The sequence below is a fragment of the Eurytemora carolleeae genome, unplaced genomic scaffold (assembly GCF_000591075.1).
Source record: "Eurytemora carolleeae unplaced genomic scaffold, Eaff_2.0 scaffold112, whole genome shotgun sequence".
NCBI classification, from domain to species: Eukaryota; Metazoa; Arthropoda; class Copepoda; order Calanoida; family Temoridae; genus Eurytemora; species Eurytemora carolleeae.
The window spans coordinates 128931-151243 of NW_019396053.1; the positions used below are offsets into that span (position 1 = coordinate 128931).

Sequence of the window (22313 nt, forward strand, 5' to 3'; positions counted from 1 at the left end):
GTGACACAAGCTGTCGTCAGAGTTGGGCCGAACATTGGGTCTTAAAGTCGGGTTTAAGGAATTGCGACTCGAGCCGAAGTTTTTAAATCGCGAGCTCAGATGTGTCACGTTAAGGGACTGAAGAAGTAATTTCAATTTATTCTTCATTTAAAGAGAGTGGCATGCCCGATTCACAATGGTATCCTTACAACTTTTATCTGGGTAACAATATCGTTGATTTCAATCTTAACACGTGTTGACGTTTAACTCTTTCCTGTAAAGTCTCTGTAGCATAGATCTGCAAAGCACTTTTATTGAGAAACCACAGTTATTAACAATCAATTTTCCGAAAGAAAAAAATTGGATATCTTACTCAGCCTTAATTGAACAAAGGTTTAGAGGGTACCGTTGTGAATGGAACATTTCACTCTACAAATGAAGGATCACTTGAAAATGCGTCTTCAGTACCTATCACTTTTAAACATAAAAGTAAATAAATATCTTAAACTTTTAAAAAGTGAATATTTAACTCTTTCGTTTTCTATTCCCTTTGCCAGGTTTCCTGGGGGTATTATTTCCCCCGGCCTCGGCGACCTCGCCAGGTTCACTCACAACTATACTTCCGGCCTCAAGCTCACTTCGCATAGGAGACTCCTTTATCTAAACAACAATGCAAATATTATCAATAATAATTCATAACAGGGTTATATAGTGGGATACATAAAAGTGTGGAATAGGAGGACGTCTCTTAGTAAAAAAATAAACCTCTGATAAAATAACTAAAAATTGTTCTTGAATAAAGTGGCCTTTTCTTTCTACGGAGTTTGGCAGTAAAATTTACAGATTCGTGTTTTTAGAGAAAAATATTTAATTGGGTTTTTAAATAAAAACGAGGCCATTAAGAGAAAATCATTTGTAAGGCTAAGGCTAAGAAAACAAATAACCCTTATCAGACTCAAGGCTTTAAAAACGGGAGCAAAATACATTAAATATACTTGATTAGTAGCTCACCATATAAGCAAAAAAATACCTTATCCTGGGCTTGAAGGAAGAACATCAGATCTCGAACCTAAAATTATAATTTTCAAAAAATCAAAAAATGTTGCTTAAAATTTTCAAGAATAAAATCTTTTTCTATAATTGTTAAGAAGCAATAAAAAAAATTGTAAGAAATTAAAAAGTTCCACCTGCTCTTTGAGTTCCTTAACCTCGTCATCCTTCTGTACTCGAAGCAAATTCATCTCTATCTCGGTAGCTCGCAATCTTTTCTGCCAATCCTCCTGAACATTTAGGTTTTAGAGGGTAATAAATTTCTTGAAGTTTTAGACCATTAAAGTTTTACAGGTCGCCACGGTCGTTCAAGTCGCAGAAGGTCGCAGATGTCATAAAGATCATAAGGGTCAAGAGATATTGATGCCAATAAGTTCAAAGAGACCACAAAGATAATTTAGATCACAAAGATCATATTGGTAACAAAGGTTATTAAAGTCACAAACTAAAGTAAACTGTATGTAGAAATTTATCCCAGACAAGCGAAGACGACAAAACAATAAACCTCCTTGGATGATAGACATATTAAAACTTGTCAGATTAAAGCAGAGACTGTACAATGTTGTTTCGCGAACAAATGGTTTCAATCTGTTAATGAAACGCCCCTGGAGTTACTGGTCTGATGATGGAATTCTCATGGTTTGGAGACGTGAGAACTGCAGTGAAGTTTGCAGTACTCTAACTGAAGAAACCGGTTTTATTTTATGTACTGCGCCTATTCAATCCACCCTGCAGACATAACAAGGTGAATACTGGAATAGTATTCTATTGAACAGTAGAGCGGCCGATTTACGTCGCTTTATAAGTGTACAATGTCTGCATGAGTGCTAAAAGTGATCAAGAACAATATGAAGATAGAGGTCACTAAGGGTTGAAAAGTGGTGACACAGGTCATGGAGGTCACCAAAGTCATAGAGGTGTTACAAAGTTCATAGATTACAATGATCATAGATCCTAAGTTCATAGATCAATAAGATCATAGAGGTTACAAAGTTCATAGATCACACAGAAAAGTTGTCGCAAATTTCATAGATCACTAATATCATAGAGGTCACAAAGTTCATAGATCACAAATATTATAGAAGTCACTAAGTTCACAGAGCACAAAGATCATAGAGGTCACAAGCTTTGTAGAGATCACAGATCATACGGTCCGTCCGATCTTCCTTTTCCCATTTAAATTTTTGATTTATATCTTATGTTTCATGTTGCTTTTAGATACACATTGGTTCTGATGGAATACTTGTAACCTGGTTTTGAGCTAGACTTCTATTCAGCTGTTTCTCCTCCTCCAGCAGAGAGTTTAGTTTGGAGAGTTTAGAACTCATCTGGGCAATCTTGGTTTCAAACTTTATCCTCTCTCGAGTTAACACTTCTAAAACAAGAAACAAGACTCTTATTTAGGATTCTTAAGAACACGTCATTTCCCACTGTTCCTCGTTCAAACCAAGTGTCTTTCCAGTTAAACCCAGTAATCTGATTTATTCTGAACCATTTCAATTCATATGAATTCCGGACCCAGCGGTAGCAACCACAATAAAATACCAAAGTACAAAAATTTCAGACATTTTCTTATATACCTCAGGACAATTAAAACTATCGCTTTAACAAAATTTTTTTTAAAAAATACAATTTTTTCTGTCAGTTTTTTTTTTGATGGATTCGATGTTTTTGCTTATTGCAAAAAATTGAAAAATCTACAAGAATGTGCTATGATGGTTAGGAGTGTCAGCCCCAACTTCATTGAAGGACAGATCGTCTTTCAATTATAATAATAATCATGACTGTACTTGAATTCTGTGGTTTTATTAACATACTAGCTTAAAGGCGTTGCCCGAGAATTTTTTTTTATTTAAAAAAATTTGGAATTTAGCAATCCCCGGCCACCCATGAGTGTCCACGAAAAATGGCAGCCCAATAGGTCCAGCAGTTTTGCCGGCTGTACGCAACATATATAGGAATTTTGTAAAGAAATTTCAAATTGCAATTGTCAAGAGCTTATTTTCGATCAAAGAGTGAATGCTTACAGCACTAAGTATTCTTAAGCGGTCACCCATCCAAGTATTAGCTCAATGTTATTTATTTGTTGCTACTAACCTAGTTCTGATTGCATTTTAACCTTCTCCTGGTGTGCTAGTTTAGCCCTGCTGGTGACCTCCATCATCTCCCTCCCGGCCTCCTCCTCCATCCGAGCCAGCTTACTCTCAAAATAATCTCTCTGAGACTCCAACTAAAAATGTTGATTTCTATAATTATTATGAAGCAGGCAAAAGGAGCAAAAAATCCAAAAACTATAAAGTTAATTTTTGACAAGAGTGAAGGATAACAGCAGTAAGAGTCAATATGATAGCATTTCTGCTCTGAACGCTGGCACCCATAAAACCTTAGTTGCGGGTTCGAAGGCATAACACATCCGTTTTTCGTCCGAACCGCAGAATACACCCCAAACTTAACCGTGGTTAGTTGAGCGCAATGCCGAAAAGTATTTCCCCTCCCTCTCCTATCTGTGTTTACTACAGTGTAAAGTGTATATAACCTGTGATGTGAGAAGGTATGTGTACTCCATCTGTAAACTATCCATCTTCTCGTCTGAATCAACATGAACTCCTCCAACACTACTACGCTTCCCACCTTCTCCCCCTCCCTCCTGTTCTACCAGTTTACCATCACTAGTATTCTGAACCAATCTAAAATCAAAAACTCGAATAGGTAAAATTGTTCAAAAACAATGTTTATTGCGAACAATTATAAAACTTATTCAAATAACCAACTTTCTTTAATTATACACGTGAACTACAATTTGATCTTTTGTGAACTAGGTTTTCAGGCCCCCTTTCCTATTTACAATTTGAGGTTTCAACTGTTGCTCTGAAAGTGACCATTTTTAGTCATTTTCAAATTTTGCCGTTTTTGTATGAAAATGAATAATAATCATTGAATTTTTTTCCGGGCAAATTTTTTTAATTGCTAATTAGGGCCCGATCGGTTCAGCCATTTTGTCAGTCATTGGATACAAGCAAACTTGTATCCGCCAAAGAACTCAATTAATTCCGTGTTCGAACCCCAACAGGGGTTTAAAAAATTAAGCGATCAAGCCCCTATCCTACTCAAGTGGTTGCAGTGGATACTGGACATCAAGATCAATCCATGTAGTTTAGCGCTATTTCACTCTATAGTTTCCCTGAACACAAAATGATGAATGAAAATAAAACCTGTGAACGAAGTTGTCCCCAACGTAGTCCCAGACCCTGTTGTGCCCGAGCTCCATGCTGTAACAGTGCTGGGTGTCCAGGAAATGTTGATGGGCGTGTCCCCCAGCGTATCTTCCACAACCTACATATCTAAACAAAGGTAAAAAATATAATTATTATTGGTTACTGTGGCAGAGCTAATATCTTACAAGGAAATATTCCCTCCCAGAACAAAAATAAAACGTTTAAAAAGTTCCCTTATGAATTTTTATTCTTATTTTGAGAATGATGATTAATTTAAAAACTTTGGAGATTTTTCATCTTAAGAATTACCATAACACACGGTAAGTTTTTGCATCTTTCTGATACTTATTTCCCAGAAGTTCATTTATTATTCTCTAAAAATCATTTGTATTTCCTGGACGGGAGGGGAGGGGGGAGGTGGATAAATGATTTTTTCAAGAAAATAATTATGGTTATCCATTTTGCCACAAGCATTTGCAGAAAAAAACCATAAACATGTAAATTAAGATTATGATACATACCCACACACGAGACAGATCCATAGATCAGTGGATGACTGACAATCTGAGCAAAGCTGTTCTGTACTCACCTAGAGAACGTTTTTTTAAAATCTTGTTTAACATTATCTTAAGCTTATAATTAAATGATTTACAAAAGGTTAAATAACATTTAACACAGAAAAAAAGAGACCGTTTGAAAATCTGAGTTTTTATCCAAAAAATGGAAAATTTAGCAAAATAGTTCTACACACTAAACTTAAAAATAAGAAATTTGGTAAAATAGTTCTACACATTAACTTTGAGTGCCTCCTTGCACAATATTGCATTACTGTGATAAAATTTTGTACTTACAGGGTTGAAACAGTGTACAGTTCTTTCTGTATTAAAGCAAAAATTTGCAAAACATTATTAACCAATTCCGTACATGTATTGCACGCAGTGGCGGACATAAGGGGGATTATTGGGGTTATAACAGAATTAATGAATCACAAGAACAAGATGAACAACTTCAATGGGTATACATTTTCAAGAATTACCCTGCTCCCCTCTCCCTGGAGATGATTTTCAATACTCTGGGGGGTCGAAAAAGGAAAATATGATATAAATTTTTCAAACTTTCACTTGTTTTCCCCTCTAAAAAAAACGTTTATTTTCCCCTATTCTATAAAAATTAATATAAAAAAGAAAAAAATTCTTTCGAGAAAATACACATAACTTTCTTGCTCTTCCTTAGTTCCGACGTATGAGTCTAAAGTCCTACCTCAGGTGTTTGAACATGTCTGCAAACAGGACAGGTAGGATCCTCCCACTGTGCCAAACATCCAGAATGAAACTAAACCATTAATCAATCAATCATTCAATCAGTAAACAGTTAATCAATCAATCAATCAATCAATCAACACACAGTTAATTAATCAAATCGATCAATCAAATCACAATTTCAGCTATCAGTGTTTCAGGCATCGTTAAATTCCAGGTCCACCAAATAAAATTAATTTAATTAAATTTATAAATTAAAACAACTTAATGAATGAAACTAAATAAATCCAGTAAGAAATGGACAAGAGAATCCGATTGAATTGCTACCTTGTGATTGCAGAGAATTGTAAGAACAGTTGATACGCTTTCATCCATCCTCTCCAAGCATATTGTACAGTGGGGCAGCTCCACACCGGTATCTGTATACGGGGAATAAATTTCCTTTCAAAGACATTGCCCCCCCCCCATTGTAAAAATAATTTTTACCCCCAAATGTTAGATGGTATGCGCGGAGCTGAAAAATGATTATTAATATGGACGTATTCGCTAAATTGTGGAAAATAAATGTTGTTGTTTACCATAAGTCAGTTTAGTTTCAATTTGAGGTTTCAACTGTTGCTCTGAAAGTGACCATTTTTAGTCATTTTGCCGTTTTTGTATGAAAATGAAAAATAATTACTGAATTTTTTTTCGGGCAAATTTTTTAACTTGCTAATTAGGGCCCGATCGGTTCAGCCATCTGGAATTAGGAAATGTTTGCGTATTCACCAGAATTAGGAAATATTTTCATATTTACCAGAATTAGGATAGTATTCGCTCTCCTTGCAATGTTCTACCCAGGATACAGGGAACACCTGGATTAAAGTATTCTTTAGGATGTTTGCAGATAATAATTTTTGACTTGCCGGTTAATGTAAATTTTTTCATCTTTTCTTTCAGATTAAAGAAATTCATTCTCTAAAATATAAATTTTTTTGAGACATAAAAACCCCAAATATGTTTTTCACTTTTGTTTTGTTTTAAATAAATACTTACGGAGCATATATCTGATTCTATGTTGTTGTAAGGGAGACCATTGTACGCGGCGTGGAATTCACTCGCTGCTTGTCCTGATCTGAAGTACAGCACAGTACAGTTGTTTGATGTACATTGTACAGAGCAAAATATGGATTTAACTGAAAATTGAACTTTAACTAATTGAACCATGTACTAAAAGAATTTTATGTACCTAACCATAAAATAATGTTCTAAAAGTAGTGTGTGTGCCTAAACTTAAGAACCATGTAATATAAGTAGTTTATGTACCGAAAACTTGAAAAATACAAATTACCGTGTACTAGAAGTAGTTTATGTACCTAAATTTTAGAAGAACCATGTACTAGACGTAGTTTATGTACCTGAACTTAAGAAAGAACCATGTGTTGAGCTAGAATTAGTTTATGTACCTGAACTTAAGTAGAACTATGTCCTAGAATTAGTTAATGTACCTGAACTTAAGAAGAACCATGATCTAGAATTAGTTTATGTACCTGAACTTAAGAAGAACCATGTACTGATTAGGACTTCCATCATGTATTATTCTCATGTACTCAAGATCTGCATGACAGGGTGCTGTGAACTGATCAAATAAAAAAATTTCAAATCTTTTTAAAATAATAAAAATAATATTAATACCGTTTGAATGGTATAGAAATCCCACAGATGCGAATGGCAATTGACAAATTTTTGAGAGGAAAGATTGCGATTCACAAAAATAACAATAACAATAACAATAACAATAACAATAACAATAACAATAACAATAACAATAACAATAACAATATAACAATAACAATATAACATTTAACAATAACAATAACAATAATAATAATAGTTTAGAAAGAAGAATCAATTAATTTTTTTACCTGAATGAGATCACATGTTTTATGTTTGGCCGGTATACCGTACATGCACATCATCTCTGTACTACCGTACTCTCTGTGAACAGCATCTGTAAATCAGTTTGGATTAGTACAAAGAATTAAAGTAAATGAACGCTTTAAATAGGACTATTAATAGACTGCGGAAATTCCACGTTTTACATTACAATGACAAAAGAAAATTGGTTTTAAATTGAACAAGTAGCAAATGAAAACAAAACTAGGCTTTAAGGGGCTTCGCGTCCATCTTCTATTTCATTTGTAAACATTTTGTTTTTGAATACATTGTAAAACAAACAAAAAAATCACGGATTTTCTAAAAAAAAAAAATCGTGGATATTCAAAATTTTTAAAAAATAGAATTTTGTTTGAAACAAATTTTTGAAAATTAGATCATCCATAGACCATCCCACATAAAATTTGGGCCCGATCGGTTTATCCGTTTTGATGTTTATCGGAAACAAACAATCAAACAGACAGACAAGCAAAGTATAAATGTAGATTCTCATTTTATATGATGACCTGAGGGGAGTGGTAAAAAATAACAGAAATAACAAGAACAAAGACAGGAAATTTTGTTTTAAAAAAAGATTATTCAAATATTAGAAAAGAAAAAAAGGGAATATCAAAAAAGGGAACAAACAATAGAAATAGGAAAAAATAAAATTCGGAAGCTCAAAATCAAAAATGAAGTTAAAAAAGAATACCTTTAAAAAGATGAATGATCCCTTTGGTGACTTCAACGAACGGGTTCCCGGAGATAAAATTGATGCTGTCAGGTTCTAGTGGGGAGGAGTCTTTAGTAGACCTGGAAAAAATACGGGTTTTTAAAACGTTTTTTTTATTTATAGAAATACTTATTCTTTTCTGATACGATATTCATCTCAAGAAGAGGAAAATTCCAAATAAATAACGCCAGTTATTGGATGACTCCTAATATTAATATACATTCCATATAATACATTGATCCATGAAATACATCACAAAGATCCATTACATACATATTTTATATAATACATAAAATAATATCAGATAGATACATTCAATATATCACGTTTATTACATACACATTACAATATTACACACATTACATTTGTTACATACATAAAAGATATATTATATACAATATAATAATTTATTATAATAACAATAATAATAATCCCTGTCAAATCTTCAATGTAAGATTTCAGACTTGAGCTCCCTTCAGTTTTCCGTTTAAGTTCCGATGAATTAACCCAGTCAAGTGCTGAGTGGAAATTCAAGGGTGGGAGACAAGCCTGTCTATGCATACATGTCTATTGTCTAAGAAAGCTAATATAAAAACATTTCTAAACCTGGACCCGAAATATTCTAGATCTCGTAGATTAAGCAGATTTGACATGTTAAATAAGTCTAGAAGTTGAAATAAACATTAGTTATCGAAAACATTTGAGAGTAATTCTGATGGTATACAAAAATCACTCCCCCCCCCTTTTAAACGCAAAAAATGTTAAAATAAACAGAATGATATTTCAATATTGGTTTGAAAATGAGCAAACTGATAGGACTGAAGATAATTTAGAACTAAACGATTCTCCTGTATTTACATATATATTTTACCCAGCAAAAAGAAGAAAGAACCCATAAGAAATAATAATGTCAGAAGAAAGCCCGACTTTATATTACCCAGTCATCTAAAAAAAAAACTGAACACGTATATAAAAAAAAAATATGATTTTACTTTGAGAAATAATACGAAAACTTATTATACAATAAAAAAGTGTGTAGGTTTATGAGTTTTATTAAAAACACTTCAGATTTGAATAAAGAAACTTAAAGTTTGTAGAGTCATGATTAAAAAAATAATATTTCATGAGGGATCATAAAACAAGATTTAGAAAAGTCCGAATCACAACGGTTTAATTAATCAAAAATGTGGAAAATACCGTCGTTTTTTCTAACTAGTAAGTGTTTATTTCTGATAATTTCTCCGTTGCTTCTTATTAGCAAGAAATGCGCAAGACACTTGTGCAGAGAAACCGCAAATGTGAAAACAGTTACAAGAAACAAAAACACGGAAATCTAATTCATACTTGATCAGACAAAGATTTGAAGGGTCCCGTTTTAAATCGGAAATTGACGTCTTTGCATGAAGCCTCGCTTGAAATTACGCATACAGTTCCTTTAAATCATATTTTTATATCAAATCAGAAAAAGAATCTTGAGAAAAAATTCTCCACCAGTTAAGTCAATTCGCCACCCCCCCCCCCCTCCTATATCTTTTTTTGGAAAATTTTGTTCAAGAACCCCGTTGTGCGAACCTATGCCTTGATCTATCCGATGGAGTTGATTCTTTTGATTTTACATCCGTCCTTCCGTCATTGCTAGCTCCGGCTACATCGTCCTATTTATACAAATACCGATTTCAACCGAGTATCATTAACCCAATTTTTACCATTATTAACATCTTTTTTGGAATCCTAAAAAATTGTCAGAAAAATTGGATAGTTTTGGGTTTTGCATTAAAACTTTATACTACATCTCAGAATTCGATATTATCTTGAAAAAATTATGTCTCCCATCGCTAATGATAGGTTTGGAACGAAAAAAAATGTTCTGCAAAAACGTTTTTGTTCTAAAATGTACCTTAGTAACCAGAGGAGGGAATTCCTTGCTTGTCCAACCAGGAGTATTCTCACGACTAAGCAGGGATCTAGAGATAAAAATTATTTTTCAAAGGGAGTATAATTTAAAGTGTCCTAAGCTTCAATTAGACAATGCCCGATTTACAACGGTACTCTTAAGACCATTATTTGATCAATAATGTGGGAGGTATCGTCATTTTGCTAGAATTAAAATTGGTTAATTCTGATAATTTTCTTCATTGTTTCTGAAGTTGCAATGCGCACGCCAATTTCGTGGAGGACCCGCAATTGAAATTATCAAAAATATTGATTTGGAATTCACTTTGAACAACCTGCCACTCTATCAGAGTAACTTGTAATTTTGACTTCAGCCTCTTTAGATAAAATAATTACTTCCTCACAATATGAGTTTCTTAACGTATATGAACTCTACCTTGTTGATGATTTTCTGGATAAAGATGAAGTTCCGCTAGCTCCAGATACACTCATCTCCTTACTCTCTACAGATCCAATACTAATCCAATATATAATTATATATTCCACCAGATACACTCATATCCTTACTCTCTACAGATCCAATACTAATCCAATATGTAATTATATATTCCACCAGATACACTCATATCTTTACTCTCTAGAGATCCAATACTAATCCAATATATAAATATATATTCCACCAGATACACTCATATCTTTCCTCTCTACAGATCCAAAACTAATCCAATATATAATTATATATTCCACTATATACACTCATATCCTTACTCTCTACAGATCCTATACTAATCCAATATATAATTATATATTCCACCAGATACACTCATATCCTTACTCTCTACAGATCCAATACTAATCCAATATATAATTATATATTCCACNAGTTAACTGCTTGGAAAAAAGCATGATTTTTTAAAAGGGCCGGGGGGGGAGATTTTTCCGGGAAAACATACACCATTGACTAGATACACACACATCTTTACTCAAAACGGATGCAATGCTAATTTAAGCATCAAATATTTTATTAAAATCCATTCGTGGTTTTTAGATAAAAATTATTTCTTGATCCAAGGACCAGAACCAGTTTTAATGAGTAGCGATCGACCACATACTTGTGTCGCGTAAGGACCAGAACCAGATTTAATGAATATTGAACGACCACATATTTGTGTCGCGTAGACTAAGCTAAACCATTCCGATTCGGCTTGAAGCGGTGCACAAAACAAGTGGTTTAACTACATCAAAGTACTTTAACTACATTTGTCTCTATTAACATGGTCCCAGATCTATTTTATTTACCTAAATGTTTCAATGATAATGTCTGCGGGTTCTCTTGTTCCTCGCTCACGTTTTCTTTCCGTCTCGGTTCTACTTTTCCCAATTTGTCCACAAACTGATAAATCAAAAAATTAACGGTGCACATTTTATTTTAACTCATGAACACCTTGACCGATTTGTCTCAAACTTTTATTGGGGGAATACGGTAGAACTATGAGAATTTTCTTCGCTTAGGTCAAAGATTCAAGGTTGATAGGTTGACTTATAAAGTTAAAGGTTGGTTTCAAGGCAAATATGGGTTTCCAAGCTATTTCAATGTTTTTAAAAATTTTTATCCTTTTCTTATATTATTAACGTTTAGGAAAACATACAATATTTTGGAGGGACATTTTTAGTAGTCGTAAAAACGCTTAAAAATTGCGTTCCCGATTCGTGGTTTTTCCATGAGCATGTATGGGTAATGGGTATTTATAACAATATACACCCCACTACATCCTAAATTATTTTAGTTTTCTTTATTGAAAGGGAGGATTGGAATATTGGATATCAAAAGGCAACTTTTTTCATTCTTTTGGATACCTTTTTTACTTAAATTCTTTTATTTTTCAAAAGTTAGCGAATAAAGCTCCACGCACATCCACAAGCATATAAACTTTCTGGGGGAAAATGATCTTCAAAAAAGGGGAAGAAAAATGTTTGTTTGTTTTTTTTCTAGAAAATATACACCCCCTGAAATGTGGTCTTCGGTAGACAAAGCTCGCAAAATAGTTTTGCTGAGTGAAGAATAGAATCTAACCTGGGTCTAAAACTAAAGAATGCGCGAATTTTAAGTTCGAGGTTAAAAGTTCTGTAAAATAATGAATAACTACTTAAATATTAAACTTTCTCAATTTTAAATTTGAATTTCCCGGGAAAATCTGAACCAATCAGAGAAAAGGATTTACGGAGAATATTACATAACCATCGCTAATCAGCTGTTCTTACGTAACCGAAAACAAAACATACAACCGTTTTTTGGGTTTACATCCAGAAATTAATTTATCTAAAACGTGAAATTTCTTTAACAAGGTTTTCATTTTTAAATATATCGTTAAGTTGAATGCCGCTTTCTCAGCTGCAGCTGAATGATGATTGAATAATAGACAAATAGGGAAAATGCAGGATTTCAAGATAATTTAAACCTGTGTTTAAATTTTAACTCGTCGATTTCGGCGAGTTAAATATTTAACCACAGGGTTAAATATTTAACCTCACGGTTAAAGTTCAGGTTTAAATTAAGTCAGAAATGGCATTTAACCATGAACTTAAAATTTAAGTCAAAACTTTTCGTTCTTTAGTTTTGGACTCTGTTGGTGCTTTATAGGGCTGACTTGACAGAGATGAATAGTCTATGCTGACAGGTGGACACGAGTCTACAGTTTCAATTGCTGAGTTTTGCTGAGTGAAGAATAGAATCTAACCTGTTGGTGCTTTATAGGGCTGACTTGACAGAGATGAATAGTCTATGCTGACAGGTGGACACGAGTCTACAGTTTCAATTGCTGACAAAAATTAAATTGTAACAATTATAAAATTTGAATTCAAAGTAATTTTTTAATAGTTAATAAATAATAATACCCTACCCAGATTATAATGCACGGTCATTTTATGTCTTGAAACATAGCCTTTTCCTGGACTTATCTGAAAATATATAAGAATGAATAATGTATGAATAAGTATTAACAATATTATTAACGGGAAGGATGAAAAGTCGTCTTTCTATAGAGTTCCGAAAATATGAAGAAATGATTCTTTGCATTTAATCCCGCCGTATCTAGTAGATATGAGGTAGATTTTCGGTGAACTGTGGAATTTAATTTTCCAGAATATTGTGCTGGTTATTTCTGCTGTCTCATCCAGCGCCATTATATCACTGAACATCAATCACATATAGAGAAGAGAACAATGATGATTTGAAGACAACAATGTTGTGAATTTACATAAAGGGACTGTTGGCATAATTTGAAGTGACTTTCCATTCATAGATTGAAATGTCCAATTCACAATGGTTCCCTGAAAGTTGGTTATTTTCCAATTGTGAATTTTCTACAAAGTAACTTGCGCATTTCTTCTTTAGAAACAATATGAGCTGATTTGAGAACTTAATACTTATCATTTCCAAGCTAGAAAATGACGAATCACATTTTTGACATTACTGACAGATAAACAAACTAACAGACAAGAAAAGTGAGCATAAAAAATGTAACATCTTGAATGTAAGATATTTGTGATGTTGTGTCCCTTATATCTATTAATACATCTCTCCGGTTCCCAAAGAATGTTAAATGACTAACAATCACTTCGTCCTAAAATAATAAAAATAACTTGCAAAAAAAAAATTTATTAATAACAAAAAATCATTCTAAAATAAAAGCTACCTTGCTAGGACTTAAATATATAAATCCAACGGTTTTTCTAAAGAATTCTCCTCCCAAGTACAGCATTAACAGAGCTATAGAGCATAATCCTAAACAAAAACATTGAACAATATACATAAAATCAAATGCTTAGGATCCATTTAATTTTGACGAAGATCCGGATGATACGCATCCCTGGATCCAACTTATGAATAGTTTTTTAAGTAAGTCTTTACTAATTTCTTTAAACAAAAACAAATTTTTACAATTTAAAATAAATATGAACTCTACTTTCGTAGTTGGTTATAGAAGATTTCTTCGTCGTCAGCATGTAAGGAATCATAAGGAATTGAAATCTGCAAGAGACCCCATTGTGGGCCCCCCAGACCGTTACTACTTAACATATACATCCCAGTTCTATTTTGAATTAAGAATCTGGTAAATTATGGATCCAACGAACCAGGCAAGAAAAATCCTCCCCAAAAACCATCTATGAACTCTGGTATAAAATACCCAAAATGATCATCCTAGAGTAGTGGTGATTATTTACAGAGCGTTATAATAGGATAGAATAAAAGTGAAACGTGTTAATTTACATAAACATATTTAGCTTTAAACATAAAAATAAAATTAAATTTTACAATAAAAAATAAAACTAATTTATGTAGTGTATGTATACTGTATAGCAGCCCAGTGGCAAAGCTGATGCACATCCAACATTACACCTTAGTAATACGATTTAAAAATATTTTCTTTTACTGTTTTTGCTATTTCTATGCAAATCAAATTGAAAGGAAACCCAACGGAACCCACTGACTGCCTTCGGGGCACTACACACCACCTTGAAGATGATGAAACTTGATTTATCATTAAATGATTAAAAATCAAAATTAATGTGTTTGTAAAAATTTTGCCGCTTCTTTACAGAACCGTTGTTCAGCATATTTTAGCGGATCCGGATTAAGATCCTTTCGGTTAAGCAGTTTGTTCAGAAATGAAAACATTAGTAAAAGAGATTTTTCTCTCTTTTGAACTCTTAAATAATGTATAGATAATAACCTAAAGTTAATTTTGTCATGATTTTTAAGCAAACGATAAACCTCTAAAATAATGAAATAAAAAATGTTACCAATGACTCCTGAGCAAACTTGAGGAGTGATTGCACCGCGTTCAAGTAAAGCAAAGGATGCGGGAACAGAGGTACAAACTATTAAACTCTGATATAGTTTCAACCTAATACAAATATACATGGGTCTATATCTATATAAATTTGGCTTGTCTGTCTGTTTGGGTGTTTGTCTGTCTGTTTGATTGTTTGTATCCAATAAACGTCAAAACGGCTGAACCGATCGGGCCCAAATTTTTTGTGGGACATCACGTGACCACAGGGAAGGTTTATGAATGATCAAAATTTCAAATATCTGTCTCCATCAAAATTCGATCTTCATTAAATTTTTGAAAATATACCTCAACCCTTCCAGAATCATTGTAAGAGATGAACTATTAAAGAGTATACATCATTTTGAGAATAATCCCGACCCGGCACGGAATTATTTTTTATGATTTGGAAGAAAAAATGGGACATTAAAAGGTCAGTTTTTTAATTCTTTTTGATACTTTTCCCCTACTATTTTTTATTTTCTACCATTTTAGAAATGTTGAAAATAAATACTGGTCTGACCAACCTGCAGATAACTCTAGCAGCTACTATATACGGAAATCTGTAAACTGTAGTCCAGCCTTGAGTGACAAGATTCAATCAATCGATCAATCCGGGAAATCCATTCTAACCGTTTTCCAATAGTAAAAATCAATTCATTCAATTAAAAATTTAAACAGTCAACTTTGGATTTTGTTTGAAAAATCCACTTTTATTCTTTTAAAGCAATTTAAATTCGGGAGGAAACCAAAAACGACCAATTAATTGAACACGAAATAATTGAAAAAACGGCAACAAATAAGCTAATCAAAATCAATAATCGTCGCATTAATGAAAAAAAGGCTCAAGAAACTTACTAAATATAATATCATTCAATAAAATATATAAATTAGCAAACGAAAAAAAAGGAGTAAGATTGATTCACACAAATGATTTAACATTTGTAACCAGTAAATCAAAAATTCAATCAATGAGTCTAAAATACACTCAATAAATCTACAATTCAATCAATGAATCTACAATTCAATCAATAAATCTACAATTCAATAAAAAAAATCTACAATTCAATCAATAAATCTACAATTCAATCAATGAATCTACAAACCAATCAATAAATCTACAATTCCATCAATAAATCTACAATTCCATCAATAAATCTACAATTCAATCAATGAATCTACAAATCAATCAATAAATCTACCATTCAATCAATGAATCTACAATTCAATCAATGAATCTACTATTCAATCAATGAATCTACTATTCAATCAATGAATCTACAATTCAATCAATGAATCTACAATTCAATCAATGAATCTACAATTCAACCAATGAATCTACAATTCAATCAATAAATCTACAATTCAATCAATAAATCTACAATTCAATCAATAAAAATACAATTCAATCAATGAATCTACAAATCAATCAATAAATCTACAATTCAATCAATTAATCAACATTTAAATCAATTAATCAAAATTTAAATCAATTAAACTACAGTTTACTCAATAAATCTACAATTTAATCAATGGACATCAATTTAAATCGACGAATCTACAATTCTATCAGTAATCTGCAATTTAATCAATGAATCTAAAATTAAATCCATTTCAATCTGTGAACCTAGAATTTAATCAATGAATCTAAAATTAAATCAATCTTGTTCCTTTAAATCTCTCTGGATTGATTTCATTATTTCTCTCCACAAGTGTTTTCTCTTGCAAGGGATGAAATGTAGTAAATGATGATGTCACTTTATGATTTGGAAAACCTAAACATGTTCTAAATGTTTCGGGAAATCCGCCAATACTGACAGCTTTGTGATTAGTCACTTTGTTCCACAAGCTCTTCTGACCAAAACATTTTAGCATTTTAAATCCTGCAACAAGAAGTTAATCATTAATCAACATTTTTACACAAACTATTGACAACTTAGAATTAGAACTAGAATTAGAATTAAGACAAAAAATTTCGGCAATACAATATATCATCTAGTTCACAAGTTTAATTCCGATCCCTCCTACGATCTTCTTTCTTCCTGTCTCTACTAACGGGTCTTTCTCGCCTTCTTTCTCTGCTAACAGATCGGTCCCTTTTCCGGTCTCTGCTATCGGATCGGTCCCTTTTCCGGTCTCTGCTATCGGATCGACTCCTTTTCCGGTCTCTGCTATCCGATCTTTTTTCTCGTTTCCTATCTCTATTTTCTGATCTATCCATTTTCTTCTCCCAATTATCTCGTTTTCTATCTGAGCGATCTTCTCGACTTTCAGATCTCTTTCTTGGTTTGTCACCGCTATCTGATTTCCTTCGTTTGTCTTTACTCCTTGACCTATCTTGCTTTCTCTCATCTTCCATTCTCTTGTCTCCATTTTTCGAATATATCTCGGGACTAGCTGCTCCTTTTATCTTCTTCTCCTGCCAATCATCTTCGGAATCTGACTTTGATCCTTTCTTTCTCTTCTTCTTATCCCTCTTGGCTTCCTTCTTCTCCATCTTCTTCAACTTCTTCAGAAGCTTTTTCTTCTCTTCCTGCAAGAAAGAAAAAAATCATAAATCCTGGATCCTCATTACACATTTTAATAATGGATCAAAATCAATTAAAACAAAAGGATCTCAAACAATAATTTAATAATGAACTTGAAATTAATCATTTAACCAAATTCTTGGGCCTTTTTTAATCCAAAATTTTTAACTCTTTTTATACAATTTCTGGTTTGGTCGTGTTATTTACAGAAAAAAACTAGTTTATTATTTGAGAAAACAAATGCTATTATATCGAAAAATGATCCAGATTGAATCAGAAATTTACAAACAAAACAAAAATAAAGCTTTATTTGTAAATTGAAAAGTTAAGCTGCCCTTTTAGTTTAACAGTGGAAATAACATTTTACATGTCAGTACCCTTTTTACTTTTAGCCTATATTTAAGAAACGACGGCATAGAACTTATTCACCAAAAAGATTAAAACAAAATGTTTTTACTGGTCCTTTCCAGTCCAACTGTAAGTGTAATTTTTTATATAGAAAAACGGGAAAAATACTTCCGAAGATGTGGACAATATTTTTTTAAGGTTTGAGAATCAACCTAGGTATTTGAAAAACGAAAACTGTCACTAAACGCCTTGTAGAACCAACCTTGCTCATTGTCTTGAGTAATTCGACCCGGTCAACTCCCTTCTCCTCCTCCACCATAGCGTGGTTAGGTCCAACCTCCTTCTTCAGATCCCAGGAACTGTATCTCATTGCCAGTCCTTCAGCCTAACAACACCGAGCATTTAACAACTTTCTTTAATTTAACAATTTTCATCAACAATTTTAGATTCTATAATTTGGTTTTTTAATTGATTAACGGAACACATAATTAATTAATCTTGGTTTTGATTCTAGTTGTCTACATAAGTATAAATCAAAAAAAAAAAAAAAAATGCATTTGTTTTTCTGGCTTAAATTTTTTTGACGATTTTTGCAATAGTGATTTACTTTTTTATCTGATAAGAAACTTTTAATTTTTTATTTTTTTAACTGGTATTTCATTGAAGTTTTTGAACCTTTATTTACTAAAAAATGGTTATCTTAAGACTAATTTTAATGCGCTAACAAAAAAGTTAAATGACCCTTCCTTCATCTCTTCGATAAGTTTGTTCTGATCAACGTTCTGAATTGGAGCGTCGTGATCTAAACTCTTCCCGTAGAGCGGACACCTTTTATCCGTGTTCATGTGCCCAAACTTGCCACATTTGATGCACTTGGCCTGGCACACCTAGAAACACAACAAGGAGTTAGACTGACGACAGGATTTAATAGCCAAGGAAACCCAGGGGTGAAAATAAGATATTTTAAATCAAAATAAAAGTTTTATCACCCTTTAAAATACATTTTACCCAAAATTTAATCTATTTTTCTCTAAAATACATTTATTTTCCCGAATTTTGTGTAAACCCCAGAAAAACAAACTTTTTAAATTTGAGGGAGAATTATTTTTCAAGATAATATACACCCATGTCTAACCGACCTGAATACCAAAAGGTTGTTCCATGAAATCATCTCCTTTCTCTAGATAGGACTCTTTAGGGGCGTGTCCCCAGGTTCTCTGCCATTCAAACTTATATTCAGGTTCCCCGCCCTCACCCTTCTCCTCCTCTCCTATCTTCTTCACACCTTAAACAAGAACAACCATCAAAAATTGAAACCTTCTTTAGATGGATCCTAATTAAAGAGCAGATAACCACTTTATAAATTCTAGACGTCTTTCTAAGTAACCCTACATCTATAAAGTGACATGTCCGATTCACAACAGTGCCCCTACATCATTGTAATTGATTGTTTTCAATTGTGATTCCTTTTGTAAATGTGAGTTGTGGAGTTGAAAAACGACGAAATCTACTACACTATAAATCAAATAGAGGTTTTTTAAATTGAGGGGCAACACTTCAATTACAAGCATAGTCCCTTTAATCAAAATGTCGGAATTTACACATATGAACCATATTTCCAGGTGTTTTACTTGATTGACTACATACGAGTTACACCAAGGGTTATTCCAGAAATTGTGGAACGTGAGAGATTTTATAGTACGTTTAAGACTTTATTTTGTGGAAGATTTACGGTCTGGTGGCAGGTTTCATCTCCCTAAATCTTTTTAAGTAGCATGTTTGGGTGTAATGATGCAAATATTTATCCTTAAAATTAATCCTAGATGAACCCTTGAGCTGTATAAGGTGCTACCTTATCAATATCGACATACGTAATAATACAAATCACATAATGAGGGGGGATTTAGAAGTTTTTGATAAAACATACAAAGTAAGTACCTGGTGGAGGTTCATACATAAAGTTGAGTTCCAGTTTATCCTTGCTCTCCTTGGACAGCAGGGCCTTGTTCTGGTACAATTCTTGCTCCCTGGAAAAGTAAAACCTTTTTACAAAAGTCAAGAATTTTAATTTTTCCTCTGAAGAGGAACTAAGGAACCAAGAATTTATGAGAAAAGGTTAAATAATTTTTGCACAATCGTATCTGAAGTCGCATCCATTCGGTCTGAATCTGTATAATACCAATTTTTATTTGAATTTGACTGGTAAAAGACCTTGTCTGTTTACTAAAAAGTTTGATTAATTTTATAATCACTATTAATATTACAAATCTCCATTTAAAATTGCAACTTAATTATTCTATCTGACTTATTTGTTCGTAAAAGGGATTTTTTTTTAATAACAAACGATTTTTGGACCCCCCCCCTCCTATCAATTTTGTACATGATTTCAGCAAAATTATTAATATTATTTATGGGTTAGGTTTACACAATTTTTGGGCCGAGCGCTGCGGCAAGGACAGGCTATGGGGCTGGGCGCTGCAGCCACATGACCAATGATAACCATGTACAAAATTGATGGGAAGGGGGGGCGGGGGGGGGGTCCACAAATCGTTCTCTACGAAATTACCAAGATTAAAAATGTAAGAATCTCCTTTTAGACATTGCTGTTTTGAGAATGTAGGTGAAAATAAATGCGACATTCATATAAACAAAAAGATAATACGATTCATTAATTTAATTTTCTGAAGAAAAATCAGATTTATGGATATGTATCGTTTAAATCTTTTAGAATTCTTATTGCTTCCAGTAAGAAATACATAATAAATAACGATTCTCTGAAAGGAGAGGGAGATGAGTATTCGAAACTTACGACTTGCGGATTTTTTAATAAACATTTGGAGATTCTCATTAGCATCATAAATAACACTGACCTGTCATATTGGGTTCTCAGCTCGTCCTGCTTCTTCTTCTCCACCTCGGTCTTCTTCTGCGCGATCCAAACCCTCTTCAAGTTGTCCGCAGAGGCAGGGTGGAAGAACTTTTTGCACATGTAGTTGTTGAAGCCCTTCCCCATCTTGGACGAGTTTCACTTTCTGAAATAAATCGAGATATATTGGAAATTACTTTTTACCTATATTCAAACAATTTTGTACATGCTTCTCATTTGTAAGTAAGTAAGTAAGTAAGTAAGATTTATTAGAGATAAATCAAGATCATAATACATATTATAATATGNCCAAAAATCGTATACTAGGAAATTACCGTCAATTTTAATTTTATCAACATTACATGATACCGAAGTTCATTTTTAAGGCGTATAAAAATACACGCTGCTTTATGTATGATGAAATCAACCAATTGATAAATAAGTCATAAAGACCTCTATAGATAATTTAAAAAAAAACATTAATATTCTTTCCAAACGCTGCGAAAACAACGATCACATTTCACCTCATTTGACTAATAACTAACTAATAAGTTAAAAAGTTCAGATGCTTTCTTTATCAACAGACAACAATGCCGAACTACGTTTTGCTTAAATTTTGTCGTCTTCGATAAAAAAGGTCAAAATATATTTTTATTTTCCAAAAAATTTTTGGTAAACCCAATTACATTTTCATAAAAATCAACATTTTTGAAACTAATAAATTTTAATGAAAGCACTTTTTAATTAAAAAAATTACGTATTTCGTCGCGGCATTTTTAGTTTTCTTTCGCTCTATGTTGTTATGACACAGAGAAATGAAAAAAGACCAATTCGCAATTAAGACTATTGAGTGTTGAAATAACTCAAAAAATTGCAAATATATAACTTGGATTAGATGAGCTCGATGAGATGGATCCATGCATGAAGGAATCAGTATTAAACATCTAATTTAGTTGCAATAAGAGTGTATCATCATCATAGTTAGTGACTACCTACCATACATTTAAGGTGCTCGCCTTTGGATGCACATAGAAATAAACGTTAATCAATCAATCTACTAACTACCGGCCAATGCAGAATTGGTATTTTTTTTTATTTGTAGTTTATGGCAATTAGTTCAGTAGAACTTTAAAGTGTTTGGATCCCTCCTAGCAACCGCTTTAGGGACTTTGGGGCCCTCCTATGAAATTTGATGAGACCTCAAGGGTCCGTCCTAGTATACGATATTTGGACCAAACTATGTATGTGTATGTGTTTCAGAAAAATTAGGTCTAAACAGAAGGCGGCCAGGAAGGGAGGATTTGTAAGAATGTTGAAAGATCAGGAGAAAGAGGTAAGTTATCTTTATCAAAAGTAATAAGCAATATTTGTTTCTGCAGTGCTTGGCCCCGATGTCGATTTGTAGTTTAGTTTGGTTTGTATTTCAGTTTGTAATGAGAGATCATAATAATTGGTTTGTATTTTAGTTTGTTATGAGAGATCATAATAACTGGGTTGTATTTTAGTTTGTTATGAGATCATAATAACTGGTTTGTATTTCAATTTTTTATAAGAGGTCAAAATAATTGGTTTGTATTTCAGTTTGGGGTCTGTCCTAGTATACGATTTTTGGACCTCCCAGCCCCCCCCCTCCTATCAATTTTGTACATGACCTAGATTTCAACTATTTTCAACAAAAAAATATTTATTTTGAATT

The 22313-nt window shown here is 32.8% G+C and overlaps 4 protein-coding genes across 4 annotated transcripts in view; 1 reads left to right on the forward strand and 3 right to left on the reverse strand.

Annotated features, from left to right (window-relative positions):
- Positions 1 to 79: 79 nt before the first annotated feature.
- Positions 80 to 13030, reverse strand: LOC111705757 (BRCA1-associated protein). Its single transcript, XM_023478408.1, has 21 exons — positions 12944 to 13030; positions 12782 to 12862; positions 11343 to 11436; positions 10480 to 10560; positions 10048 to 10114; positions 9723 to 9805; positions 8130 to 8230; positions 7408 to 7493; positions 7033 to 7121; positions 6539 to 6617; positions 6300 to 6357; positions 5831 to 5922; positions 5505 to 5576; positions 4766 to 4833; positions 4242 to 4370; positions 3566 to 3716; positions 3127 to 3259; positions 2280 to 2404; positions 1167 to 1259; positions 1010 to 1048; positions 80 to 639 (listed from the first exon to the last, which is right to left on the reverse strand). Exons 1-21 carry the CDS (start codon positions 12963 to 12965, stop codon positions 505 to 507), a joined length of 1878 nt encoding a protein of 625 aa, XP_023334176.1. The 5' UTR covers positions 12966 to 13030; the 3' UTR covers positions 80 to 504.
- On the reverse strand, positions 13001 to 16769 carry LOC111705775 (transmembrane protein 186). The gene is made up of 6 exons (XM_023478433.1): positions 16546 to 16769; positions 15403 to 15457; positions 14847 to 14950; positions 13739 to 13827; positions 13602 to 13666; positions 13001 to 13233 (listed from the first exon to the last, which is right to left on the reverse strand). Exons 1-6 carry the CDS (start codon positions 16748 to 16750, stop codon positions 13080 to 13082), a joined length of 672 nt encoding a protein of 223 aa, XP_023334201.1. The 5' UTR covers positions 16751 to 16769; the 3' UTR covers positions 13001 to 13079.
- On the reverse strand, positions 16759 to 20783 carry LOC111705767 (corepressor interacting with RBPJ 1; the record flags this gene model as incomplete). Its single annotated transcript, XM_023478419.1, is given in 6 exon segments — positions 16759 to 17408; positions 18014 to 18136; positions 18498 to 18638; positions 18891 to 19036; positions 19690 to 19778; positions 20622 to 20783. Coding segments are annotated over 6 exon segments (1167 nt in total). The 3' UTR covers positions 16759 to 16883.
- A 1070-nt stretch (positions 20784 to 21853) lies between these two features.
- The window catches only part of LOC111705779 (F-box only protein 4), a 9773-nt gene continuing 9313 nt past the window's right edge, over positions 21854 to 22313 (forward strand). Inside the window, exon 1 of the mRNA XM_023478447.1 lies at positions 21854 to 21950. Coding sequence (XP_023334215.1) covers positions 21861 to 21950 — 90 coding nt within the window. The 5' untranslated portion in view covers positions 21854 to 21860. The remainder of the gene's footprint in view (positions 21951 to 22313) is intronic.